Genomic DNA, 13,508 nt, shown 5'->3' on the forward strand with positions numbered 1-13,508 from the left:
TTAAAACCATCACTTGATAGTAAAGGCAATTCTAGCTCTATTCTGTGCATGGGATAGAGTAGAGCTTCTGCTAATTCATTGATCACAGGAACTTGTGGATGAGGAACTGGTCAATATCCTGACTATGGTGGAACTTACACAGTTCATGTTAATATGTAAAGAATCTTGGAAATTAGTAATTCAGAGTATCAGGTTATACATAAAAATCAAAGAACCTGTTCATATGTTATAAAACAGAATGAAAAGCTGAGACTGGGACAAAGGGCTGAAGAAATGGTTCACACTTAATAGCACTTACTGCTCTTCCAGAAGACCCAGGTTCCATTCCCAGCACATAAACACACCAGGGCCAACAACCATCTCTAAGTTCAATTCCAGAGACTCAATACACTCTTAATGACCTCTGCAAGTGCTAGGCATATATATGTACACACACACACACACACACACACACACACACACACACACACACCAGCCCTACTGGTTGCTGGAAAAGCAAACTCTCCAACACAAGAACTTTCAAACCAACTGCTGAGTTTTCATCAGGAGTATGCCCACATGCCATAATCAACTGTTTATAGACAACTGCCAAATAAATAAAACAACAAACCATATACTAGGCAAAGAATTTTATTAACCTTTTTCAAACTTTATTCCCAGGCTTCTTCAGCCTAATTTGCCACAAAGAATGAATTAGGTATAAGCAAAAACTGAAAAGAGCTGCAGTGTCGGGGGGGGGGGGGGGGGGGGGGGGCTTGGGCTTAAAAATATTAGAGATCTAGATTTTATCAGATCCATAATAAACAAAAAAATTTTAAAAAGCAGTCATGATATAAAATAGCAGCTCCTGTGACTTCTGCAAGTGTCACCTTCTTCAGAAGTTGCTTCAATTCAGTTTGCTTCATTCTTAGAAGCCTCATCAAAATTCTCCACCAGATCTAGAAAAGAATCAAAACGGAAGACATCCTGAAAAAAGCCAATTCTACGAATAACTTGCAGATATTTAAGGAAACACTCAAATTTAAAGACCTGTGAGCTTCCCATTTTGCAGCTAAGCATGGTTTCGGCTAGCTACAGAGCAGCCAGCTGTTTTCAGCCTTCTCAATGCTATGTCCCTTTTATACAGCTCATGTTGTGATGATCACAACCATAAAATTATTTTGCTGCTACTTAATAATTCTAGTTTTGCAACTGTTACTAATCGTAATATAAGTATGTAATATGCTACCCCAAAGGGGTTGAGACCCATAGGTTGAGAACTGCTGGATTAAGAGCGAATATCATGCTTTAACAATTTTATTTATAACTCATCCTCCCTCAATTTAAGGATTAAATAAATTAAATAATAACCCATTGGCTAATAATATAGGCTAGAACTAATGCGTATCCTGACACAATTTGGGAGACATTTGTCTTAAGTGGAAAATGTACCAACTTTTCAATTCTCCCACAGGACAAAAATTCAACATAACTTAGGGGGACATGGCATCACATATCTGCAGTCAAGAGGCTGAGTCAGAAGGGTCTCAAATTTAAGGCAGGTCTGAGTCACACATTGAAACACTGTTTCAGACAAAACAACATAAAAGCATTTCTCTACACAATCCTGGAATGTTCTGTAGACTCATTTCTCTCTCTTGCTGAAGTGAGTCTTACCTGGAACTTCATCATCATCCTCCTCTCCAGTAGCAAGCGGTGCTTTTCCATCCACAGCTGTGAAATGAAAATAACCAACCCATTTCTTTAGATCAATAAATACCAACTAAAAGATAAACCATAAAACACAAAGTTACAATTACACTCATGTCAAGTAACCTGAGGTTTCACCTATTACACCACCAAAGAGACCTTTTGATGGGCACAAACCATCCTCTGGGTACACCGAGAACAGTGAGGAACGCTCTCGGTAAAACCACATACCGAATTATGGTCAGGCCTATTTTGGCAGGCACATAAAGAGGTCAGCCATTTCCCTAAATGTTCTATGCACTGCATAAAGCCCAATATATATTCACTGAAATAAAGCATTAAAAATTAAAATCAAACATGGTGACTCACCTACCAATCATAGCACTTTGAATGCAAAGACAAGACTATAGTAAACTCCAAGCCAGCAGGGGCTATATAGGAAGACCTATCTCAAACAGCCAAAGGGAAGAATTTAAAAAGGACCAAATTTAAAGTATCTTTCAGCTGTTAAGTCACCACTGTTCACCTTCTCCCCCTTTCCTAAAATAGTGGGGACTCACCCCAGAGCCTTGGATATGCAAGCAAGAACTACCACTGCGCCTTACCAACTAGCCTATTTTTAACGAAAGAAAAAAAAAAAACCAAAAAAACAAACCACCAAAAGTTGAGATGAGATGGTCTAATTTGCTCAAGCTTTCAACACATAAGTTCTTCAACTTGTATGTAATGTTCCTACTTGAGCCTCCTCAGTGACTGAGTTTACAGCCATGGCCATCACACCTAGACCACTTGCACCAAACAGAAAGGCGGCAAGTTCTGAGAACACACAGCTCTAACCTGCAGAGACATCAGTGAAAACTGCATGTCTATTTAAGCTCTCAAAGTCCAAGATAGCCTAAAACAATGCCCCTCCCTTAACAATAAAAGCATAAAATGAGTCAGCATCTGACAACAGCAGAGGAAAACAAGCCATTATAAACCTCTTGACTTACCTCGGCATTCCCATTCAATTTTTAAACATCCAGCATAAGTTGTCATAACAACTATAATGGCTGATCTTGGTTAATTTGACACCCATGAGAAACTACAAATGAGGAACTGCCTGTCAGATCAGCCTGGTGGCATGTGTGTGGGGGCATTTTATCAATAATTGATATAGGAGGAATTAGCCCACTGTAGGCTAGTGCCATTCCTGGGCTAGTTTGGCATGGGATAGGAAAGGGTGTACAGGGCCAAATAGCCCTAAATACATACATGCAAGTAACATTAAATATAATGCATGCATGCATGCACACATACACACACATACGTGAGATAGGGTTGGAGGGGAAAAGGGAGAAGTGTAATTATAATTTCAAAAATAAAAGGCAGTTGATTGTGAGACTGGGAGTATATGAATAAGCAATGCTCTTTCACGGTTTCTGCCTTAAACTCCTGCCTTGGCTTTCCTTGATGCTGGACTATAAAATGCAGGAAATAAAAGACTCCTTTCTCCTCAAGCTGCTTTTGGTTATGGTGTTTACTAAACAGAAACCAACCTGAAACAGCTTGTTGTACATATAAATCAACTAGACAAAAATCCCTATCCAATTGTAATGTGAAACACCAAAATACTGGCAGCTACCATCTATATTAATAATGGATTGTGTTTTAAAACAGTAAGAGTTCAAAACTCCACCAACACAAAGACTGTAATATAAGGAGATGGAATGCCTGTTTTATTCTTTTTCTGAGACTGCATGTCTATAGCCCAGGCTAGTCTTGAACCCAGGAATTTTTCTACTTCAGTCTCTCAAAGTGTTAGTAAATGTTAATAAACATGAGCCACCATGCCCAACTTGACCAGTTCTAAATTTTAAGTATCAGCAAACCCTAAAACTAACATTTTTCATTTCTAACTAATAAAAGGTTTTAGTTTGATTTAAACCTAGTAAGTTGGTAGAACACATCCATTAAATCAAGTATAATAGTCACAGATAAAACTAGACAAGAACACATACAAGTAATTGAAAGCCTACTATTTTTTTAGGTATATAAGTTGGTCTTCTACATCTAAAGACATCCTTAGCAATTCTGAACCCTGAGATCATACAAATAGGTTGCTAAGTAACCAGCCAAGTATAATGACTGAGCATACTCACATTGTTTGGGCAGAGCTTCAGCCAGTCTCCTTAAACTAGTCAGACTGTCTGCACCAAGCTGGTTCAGGATGCTGGGAAGCATTTCTGTCAGCTGCTTTGTCTCAGCGTGGCCTGTAATGGTGAAGGTGTTTGCTGCCAGAGATGCCTGAACTTTAGGGTTGTTAAAATGGATCACTGTTCCCTGGTTTGTAAACATGTTCACCTACAAAGAAAAAGATTTAAAATAATTATTACAAGTAATGATCGCCAAAGATTCCTTTAAAATCAATGTTTTTATTAATCAAAAACTGAAATCTGGCTAACTGGTATAGTTCTTCCCTTTGAAGCATAGGTGACAACTTCCCTAGAATGAGTAAGGAAACAGCTTTCTGGCTTCACAACATCCTCGATCATTTAGTTAATAGGGCAGGGACACCTCCCAAGACACTCTGTAATGGGGCATGAACTACAATGCTAACAGTAGAGCCAAGACAATTACTTAATGCATGACCATTAAATTTTCCATTCACACCACATTTTGACTCTTACCTCTTCAATACCAGAGATATTGTTTACCCCTAACTTCTTTAAGGAGAACTGGAGCTTTTTATCGTCTGCTGTGGCTGTTCTGTGAACCACCTTCTTCTTTCTACGAGCAGTTCCCTATGGGAGTAAGAGGGCAAACAACACATTTAGGTGGCAGCAGATCTTTTCCGATTGTTTTCAGATCTTTGCTTCTGTACAGATAGTTAACCAGATGGAGAATGGTGGCATACTCAGATGGATCTCTGAATTTGAAGCCAGCCTGGCCACTTCATTGAGTTCTAGGCGAACCAGAGCAAAATAATTGACATCTGGTTTCCAGTAAAAACAAGTACATAATAAAAATTAAAGGTAGTTATCAAACCCACAAACTAAGAAGTTAAAAAGGCAAGCTAAGATGGAAGTAAGAAATGAAGTTTCATAAGCACCAGTTTGTCAGATGTGAAGATGTCTTTCACATGCCCTAACATGTCTTTTTTAAAATGACCAGACATGGCCATGTTTCAACCTAAGTTAAGTCTCATTTATACCTTTTGTTCTCAAAGAAAAATCAATAGCTTAATTAATATCCATAGGTGAGACAGTATACAAACAACCATGAATCTGTATATAGATATCTATTATAGCCCAGAGTAATTAGCCCACAGGGTTCTCCTCAGCCAAACAGACCTCTGAACTCTGTCCTTCTTCCCTGCATCGCTCATTTCTCTAGAGCAAATTTCTTCCCCCCCAGTCCCCTAAAAAAGGTTCTTCTCAATCCTCAACTGAGGATTTCCATAAGCATCTCCATCTTTCCTACTTTACTTTTAACAGCTATTGTTAGTCATATTCTAAAATCCTACCAAGCCATTGTGTCCAATCTGTCTTTCCTCAACTCTGTACTAACAGTACAACATAAGTTACTTCCTACTTTAGACTACGAACAGGCTTTTATAATAAGAACAATACCACCAGGAAAAATTTAGATTTCCCCACATTTCACAAATGTAGAATTTACTTAAAAGATTTCAAGTTTTTCTATTAGACACTGAAAAGGGTCTTGAATAATATTCACCTAAAAGCATGTGAACTAAACACACATTCTCTAAAGCAATATTCACTCATCCAGTAAATAAGGTTTCTTAAGAAGTGCAGAAAAAAAGTTCCCATATTATGACTGGAAACATTTTGTCTTAGCTTAACAGAGACTAGATACATAGTGTCCCTATTAAGACTAACTTGGAACGCTTTCCTTTTCCTGGATTGATTAAACCTAGTAATTAGAGGAACAATCTTGCACACAAGCACATCACTCCAAAAACTATAAAGAAAACAAACCCAGCTTTTTCCTAGCACCTGAAGGCTTCTGCCTTAAAATAAAAAGGAAGAGAAACATCTAAAGCTAATGCAAACTGAAGACTACAATTGGCAGTAAAAGACAAATAGGATATTTACTCCTAGTGCCAAGTCTCCTAACTTAGCAGAGCTGTGTCTTACACCAGGAATGTGCCAGCACAATACCTGAAACTAAAGTCTTTTAAAGACAGTATCCACTAGGAAAAACCAATCTGCCAACACCTTTTCATCCTCGAATTGTAGCATAATTACAAAGGTTGAAGAACAAGTATGTGCTTCAGTATTATTTTCCAATCTAACACTGTTCAACCAACTAAGGAAGGTATCCTCATTTACCCTAGAAAAAGACAATTACCCTGTTGATCATTTAGTTCAGAAAGCACTGCAGGCAAGTATTAATAAGATAACCCACCAATTTTGTACAAGATTAGACGGTGCACAATACTTTGACAGAGAACATACTTTTTCCCCTATTAATGAAGTTAAGTAACATTTCTGTTGTTTTTATATGCGCCCTAATCCTGAACCTCATGCAAGTAAAGCAACATTTAAATTTTTCTCCCTCTACTCGCTTACCCCCCCACCCCCAATATATAGCCTTCACGTCTCTTGGTATCAGTCTCGTTTCCCTTGGATTCGCTAGCTTTTCTAATTCCCCCTGCCAAGCAAAGTGACAAAAATCGTGAGAAATATAGAGAAGTAAAAAAAAAAAATAAAGGAAGAAAGGAAACTTACTTTCCCACCAATGCGCACTTGTGCCTGCAGTTTGGCAAGTTTTTCCTGGTTCATGATCGTTTCTTTCATCTACAAAGAGAGGAAATCCTCAGCAAAGAACGGTCGGGCCCACTCCAGCATTCCATGCTCGTTATTTCCCGATACACTCTCAGGAGCACATCCTCCTCAGGCTGAGGCCTGGATCCCACATTCACCCCCACAAAGCTCCAAAAGTGGGCTCCGAGCGAGCCCGGAGAGCTCTTAGCACTCTCGCCCTCCCCCTCCGTCCAGGCCCAGAATCGGGCTCACCCCCACGGCAGACCAGCATCCCCCACCCGCGGCCCTGGCTGGCCTCGGCCTAGCCAGGGCCTGCCCGGCCCGGCCTCTCTCCGTAGGCCTCGCGGTACCTGAGGCTCCTGTCCTCGGGTTCCGCTGAGACGTAGAGGAAGAGAGGGCGTCGCCTCGCCCCCGGGGCAGCCGCCCCTGGCTCGCCCTCGCCCCCGAGAGTCAGTCTGAGCCGGAGCGCCTGTTCGTCGCATCGCTTTCCTCAGCCCTGTCCCCTCCCAGTCTCGCTCCTGCCGGGAAATGCCCGCCCCCGCTCCCGTTCTCCTCCCACGCCGGCGTCCACAGTCTTTTTGTACCTTGTCGGAGTGAAAATGGGGCCGCGCGGGGAACTAAGGTTCACGCTCAGGGGGTCTCGGGCAGACCAGCTGAGATAAGGCGCACACACGCGGGGACGCAAGATGGCAGCTAGAGGGAGGCCGGAAGTAACAGGACGCCACTTCCTTCAGAACTCAGGAAGCGGACTTGGCGTTGCTGCGCATGCGCAGCCGGGGCCCCCGGCGGCGAGGGTGCAGTTCCAGTGGGCGGCAGGTTCTTCCTTTCGTCTGGCGGCGGGCTGGGAACAGCATGGAAGAGCTAAAGCCGCGGACGCCGCCCGCGATCCTGGGAAAGGCCACTGATAGATCAGAGAGTGAGGCTCCCTGTAGAGCCGTGGTTACGTCAGTCTGCTCTGTGTCCACCCCTAGGGCGTTCAGCTTTGTCCAGTAGGCAGCCGTGTCTGCTCAATGTCGGTGTAAATAGAAACTATCAAAAATCAGCGAAACTAATGTTGCTTTCCAAAATTAAGTGATTTGGGTGATGTTGAAATCTCGATTCAGAGTTTCTAGAATGCGTGTTCAGAATGCAGTTCAGATCTCCACCCCTTAGCAATTCTGTTTATTCAAGGTTGAAACAGGGTAACGATTTCTAACCTTTTAACCCTCTATACCACTACCATCGCCTAATAAAGTTGACTCCATGATAAGGAATATTCATGGATTTGACCATGAAGCATTCACAGTGGAGCAAACTTTACCTTGAACTATTCGATCAGAGATGAATTTAATAAGCTTGCATTCTTAGAGATACAAACGTGACTGAGTTAAAATTTGTGCGGTATTCCAGCACAAATTGTGTTTCATTGTGGTTGTTGGTTTTTTTGTTGTGTGATGTGATGGTTGTTTTGAAAATGTCTCGATAAGTAGTCCTGGCTAGCCTGAAACACAACTATCTTTCAGCCACGGGGCCCCTCTCTGTCCAATGCTGGGGTTACAGTCGCCCAGCACCATTTCCAGACAAGTTTTAAAATAGCCTTTAAAACCAACCATATAAAAAACAACAACAACAAAAACACCTTAAATGAAAATTCTGTGTGCTCAGCCTTCTTCCAATCTTAGCTATGAAATGTTTTTGAATAGTCAAAAGTGTAAGTGTGTTAGAAATTTTAGAGAGAATACAATCTATCCAGAAAACTTGCAGAAATGAATACTCTAGCTAAAATCAATTTTTTTCCTTGAAAACCTTTTTACACAGAGTTTATTCCAACAGGGATGAGTCATTTAAAAAAATGAAGAGAGACAACTCCATTGCTCTGTAGAAAATTGTAACAGTTTTTCCCCTTGAAACAACAAAAAAACAATGTTTCTTTTATCCCAACAAGTAAGTTTGTCACAGAAACCAGTGCTTGTTGTCTAGGCTATGAAGTACCTCCACCCAAACACACTCCAAATAACTGAGGTGAGGCAGCAGAATTTAGTGCTACAGAAAATATATATAACATATGTAACATCTGATATATAACCAAAGCTTTCCTAACTGTAAGGAAGACAATGTTTATTTTGACCCTTGCTGTTTGTGTTTCTTTTGTAAGTACCAGGACTTCAAATTTTGCTAATATTTATATACCAGCCTTTTAAAAATAATCAAAGGACTTTGTTATTGTTTTACATTTCCTCTAGAAGTGCTATTTGCAGTCTTACTTCAGGACTACATTTCCCACAAGCTCCCACTGTCTACAGCAAATGTAAAGGGTTGAGTCCCACCCTTTACTGCTTATACAGAGCAGTGAGAACTGCTTACTTAGTACTTGAGATGGCCTCTGTCAACAGAATTCAAGAAGAGGGAAACATGATTGCTCTCCTTGGTTCATAGTACATGTCTAAACAAAATGTATGGGTCATTTTTGTCGCTGACTGGAACTTGAGTTGGCTTCAGCAAGAGCCAGGTATTTACTTGACATCAGGGTTAATTCTTAAGGGGAATTATGACCCATAAGAAGTTTTGAGAAATGACTAAAGGTGAATGTTTGCACGATTTCACTGTGTGTGTGTTTTTAAAGGGCAGAAGACAACTATGGGGAATTGAATGCCTTTCACTGTGGGTCCCACAGATTGAACTGAGGTTATAAGCTTGTGTGGCAAGTGCATTTCCTCTGAGCCACCTCACAGGCTCCTGTGCTTTTAGTTGTCTGGAAATCACAGTGGACACACCATCCACTAAACTACCTTGCATCCTCCTTCCAGTAACTCTGCCTCTGCCCAGTTAATAACTATCCATTAGCTTGCCAAGTCTCAGGAAGCCTTGCTAAGATACTTTTATCCCACTAATTTATATCTCTTTCATCTTTTTGCCACAGAAACATTGGGGTTTTCTTGTTTGTTTTTGTTTCTGCTTGATTTTTCTCTCTCCAAATTCTCCAATTGCTGTCAGGTAGTGTATAGTGGGACTATCATGGATCCACCAGTGATATAAAATACAGAGAGGCTTTTTAATATTTTAAAGCTTAGGCCTTTTGCTGGGCAGTCTCCCAACTACTCTAAACCTAACCAGACTACACCATGTGGGGAGCTCTAACTTTCTACATTGCTCTGGTCCATCCATTCACACACACACACACACACACACACACACACACACACACACACACACACACACTCCCGGCCCTAGTGAAGCTCTCTCCTCTCTTATTTTTCCCCCAGCATCTCCTTCTCTTTCTCTGCTGGGAAGTTCTGCCTTTCACTTCCTACCCAGCTACTAACTGTCAGCTCTTTATTACAGTCAAACAGATACAATTCTAGATGGCCATCAGCAGGTGAGGAAGAATAAATTTTTACAAAATATTGACAACAGTGATGGGCCATAGAACTAATAATACCAAAATCCTGCCTGTATTTAGCTCTCCGAGGGTATTAACATTGGAATATACGGAAGCACCTTTGTACAATATGCCCAATAGGAGTTCTTTAGCCCATATATACAGTATATATCCCACAGAGAAAAGAACTCTGGGGCAGCTGGGGCATTCCTGAGATGGTTGATACAGAGGAACAGTCAGTCAGTGGTCTGGAAAGATGGTGCGTCCTTTCCCCTCCCCATTTCTCTGTCTTAGTTAGATTTAAAGTCCAGAAAAGAAATCTATTTTTCCATGGGTGGATCCCACAAGGCCGTGTAAGGTAGATCTCACTGTATAGTTCTATGAAATACATCCAAGGAAAACGAATCCAGACTTCATGGCAACACTGCAAGTACTGGCTGGCCCACTGGCCTGACCTCTGACTCCAGACAGGGAGAGGGTGGGCATTTGGTGCATGTTTATGATGGAGCACCGGAAGATCTTCCTTGTCACCAATACACTTATCAACTCTACCTGTCAGTGAGGCTTGCTAAGTGTGGGTGGCAGCTGTGTGCAAAGTGTCCACTGAAACCAAGTATTTAAGGAAAGAAGTCATTTGGGGCCCATTTTCACACACAACATCTCTTCTAGCCCACGCCTAAGTCATCAGCAAAACTGTGGCAGATTTCTTCCAGAGAGGCAGAAACATCTGCAGTCAGGAAGGCAGCTATTGGAGGAATTCAGGAGCATGCAACTGAATGTCCCAGAGTCAGGAGTCGGTTTCACACACCCTTCTTATAAAGTACCTGGAAGGCAAGAGCAGCAGAGTCTTCCTCCTTCATGAAACCTTGGCTCTGTTTGATCCAACAACAGTCCTTCAGGATACCTACCTAACCTGTCTGGAAATCAAGGGGGCAGGGTATGGGCAGCACCTCTCACTATTCCCCCATCAACCCACTGGCAGAACTTGCCTTGTCTTCCACAGTGTTATAGTCTGCTGGATGAGAGGCCTTAGTTTCAGCAAGGGAGTCATCTTACCAGGAGAAATAGTAATGGTGTCAAATGAGCTGAAAATTAGACCGCCACTCGGATGCTCTGGGCTCCTTGTGCCTCTGAGTCCACAGGCAAGAAAGAAGGTCGAGGCTGTTGCTGTACGGTGGAGTACCGAGTACCCAAAAGAAAGTGGGATCCTTTCTCCACTGGGACATAAGGAAGAGTATGTCTGGAATATAGGAGGTCCCTAATGAAGGTCTAGGTCACTCAATTGGGTAAGGGACCATACCAGCAGCAACAGGTATATTCTGTGTAGTAGAAGATAATTATAAAAACAGCCATGGCCCATATGGCAAGTTATAAAAACCAAAGCTATCATTGCGATGGCTTCCGTCCATGATGAAGTGTATATTTGAATGTACATTACTGTGCTGGATAGTTTTATGTCAATTTGACATAAGCTAAAATCATCTGAGAGAAGGGAACCTCAATTAAGACACTGCCTTCGTAAGATCAGGCTGTAGACAAGCCTGTAAGGCATTTTCTTAGTGATTGGGCATATCCCATTGTGGACGGTGTCAAGAAAACAAGCCATGACAAGCAAGCCTGTAAGCACATCACTCCATGGCTCTATGTCTGCTTCTGCCTCCAGGTTTCTTGCCCTGACTGTTTTTTTTTTTAATAATATTTATTTTATGTACACTGTCACTATCTTCACACACACCAGAAGAGGACATTGGAATTGGATCTCACTAGAGATGGTTGTGAGCCACCGTGTGGTTACTGAGAATTGAACTCAGGACCTCTGGGAGAGCAGTCAGTGCTCTTAACCACTGAGCCATCTCTCCAGCCTCCTTGATGCTTTTGATAATGAACTGTTCTATGGAACTGTGAGTGAAATAAACTCTTTCCATGCCAATTTGCTTTTGGTCACAGTGTTTTATCACATCAATAGTAACATAACTAAATTAACTACTGGTTCTTTTACTGGAAGACACTCAACGAATACAAGGGATGTCAAGGTCTACCAGGAATTGCACAGCAGGAAAGAGTGCCCTGCGATTCAAAGAGCTAGGGCAATCAGCTAACCCAGAGTAGGACACTTCGGACCAATGGGAAGAATAAAGCATGAAGCAATGTAAGAAGAGTAGAGCAGTGTTTCCTGAAGCCCAAGACATTTGTCACGCTTTAGGTGTCTCACAGTCAGATGGGTCGTTATGAGATGATAGAATTATGTTCTCTTCAGTTCTTTCTTAAATCCTCTTGTATGGGGAAGTGGTCTTCAGTTCTATCAAGTCACAACCATGGTAACGTCTGCTAACCTGTTAAAGGAAGAGGAGACCTGAACTTTGCCTGCTCAGGAGCACCATTATCAAGGTAGGATTAAACAAGCTTCTTTCTTTTATGGTGACTGAAACTATCTTGCTCTTCCCAGTTGTTCAGGGGCTGAACAGATGGCTTGTTGGCTCAGAGAATTTGCAGAGGACGGAGGTTCGAGTCCAAGCACCCACATGGCGAGCAGCTCTGTCTGTAACTCTGGCTTCTGGGGCACCAGGCACATGCATGCGGCACACAGGTGTGCATGAAGGCAAAATGCCCATATGCATATAATAAAAGTCAAGAGAAGTAAGTTTTCAAAGCTACTTATCTGAATGGTTTTAAATTGGTGCATTAAAAAAAAAAAAAAACACCAAATAGTTCTTTTGTTATTTGGGCATCTCAGAAGGTATGAAGACAGTGAGTATATGCTGGACTAAATTTCCAAAGCTGTTTGTGCAGAGAAATGCCAAGAGGAGACAGACTGCCAAGACAAAGGGACACTTAGGAGCACTGGAGGATATGCTAATGACCTGGCAGTTATCGTAAAGTGGATTCTTGAACAATGTTCCACAAGAATGCCCCAGAAGATGTCTTTTGAGCCATGCTGTGGCCAGCAAGGCTGTCTCGAGGATCAAAGAATATATTCCAAAGATCTGAGTGGGGGAAAAGAAGGGGGACTCCAGGTTTCTGAGATCAACAACAGTGCAAACAAAGCACTTCTCACTTTTGTTACTAAAACAAGCAACACATGAGGTGATGCTTACAGTTGGCTTAAGGAAATACAAGTTCAGTGAGGGAATACAGGTGGGATTATCATGGTAGGTCCATGTTATGATGTTTTGTTATCATTTTTGTTCATGGGAAAAGAGCCCAGAATATCCCTCTCAGGCCTTCACCTTTCCCATAGAGATAATGTGGACATGCAGGGGGGGGGGTCCCCTTCACGTTTCTGCTCTCAAGTGCATTCATCTATTGTAGTTCATGCCATCCTTCCTGAAAAGCCACCTCGTGGGAAGAACATTCTGCATGTTGCCCCATCTATAGTTCACAGTAAGTTCACAGTTTTCTTACACAGGCCTCCCCAGATGTCCCCAGAAGAAAGCATGGTTTTAGTGGGGGGAGGACAAATTTACAAATAGGTCGAGTTTTACCCAAAGTTATTCTTTTAAATTATTTTAAAAAATATTTTAAGTAAACGAGTGTTTTGCGTGCACGTTTGTGCAGTGTGTGCATATCTAGTGTCTGAGGGGTTGAAAAGAGGACACCGAGACCCTGGAATTGGGGTTGCAGACAGTTGTGAGCTATTGTATAAGTACTGGGAACCAAACTTGGGTCCTCTGCAAGAACAACAAGGGCTCTTA

At 41.8% G+C, this 13,508-nt stretch overlaps 1 protein-coding gene across 2 annotated transcripts; it reads right to left on the bottom strand.

The window, feature by feature from the left end:
- Positions 1 to 614: 614 nt before the first annotated feature.
- BTF3 (basic transcription factor 3) lies at positions 615 to 7,173 on the bottom strand. Of its 2 annotated transcripts, none has more exons than XM_080924784.1 (6): positions 7,043 to 7,173; positions 6,423 to 6,491; positions 4,359 to 4,472; positions 3,831 to 4,032; positions 1,657 to 1,713; positions 615 to 938 (listed from the first exon to the last, which is right to left on the bottom strand). In XM_080924784.1, exons 2-6 carry the CDS (start codon positions 6,489 to 6,491, stop codon positions 892 to 894), a joined length of 489 nt encoding a protein of 162 aa, XP_080780910.1. In that variant the 5' UTR covers positions 7,043 to 7,173; the 3' UTR covers positions 615 to 891. The 2 variants fall into 2 exon arrangements, with proteins under 2 accessions (XP_080780910.1, XP_080780909.1); XM_080924783.1 differs by lacking the exon at positions 7,043 to 7,173 and adding an exon at positions 6,809 to 6,980.
- Positions 7,174 to 13,508: the final 6,335 nt, after the last annotated feature.

This window comes from Micromys minutus (genome assembly GCF_963924665.1).
Source record: "Micromys minutus genome assembly, chromosome: 11".
In the NCBI taxonomy this organism is placed as follows: Eukaryota; Metazoa; Chordata; class Mammalia; order Rodentia; family Muridae; genus Micromys; species Micromys minutus.

Bases quoted from the DNA above. Each gene is read 5' to 3' on its own strand.
- BTF3 (XM_080924783.1), bottom strand. From the start codon at position 6,940: ATGCGACGAACAGGCGCTCCGGCTCAGACTGACTCTCGGGGGCGAGGG. The intron at 6,492-6,808 runs GTACCGCGAGGC...CTCTCTTTGTAG, and splicing joins CCCGAGGACAGGAGCCTCAG to ATGAAAGAAACGATCATGAA. The intron at 1,714-3,830 runs GTGAGTATGCTC...TTCATTTCACAG, and splicing joins TGAAGCTCTGCCCAAACAAT to CTGTGGATGGAAAAGCACCG.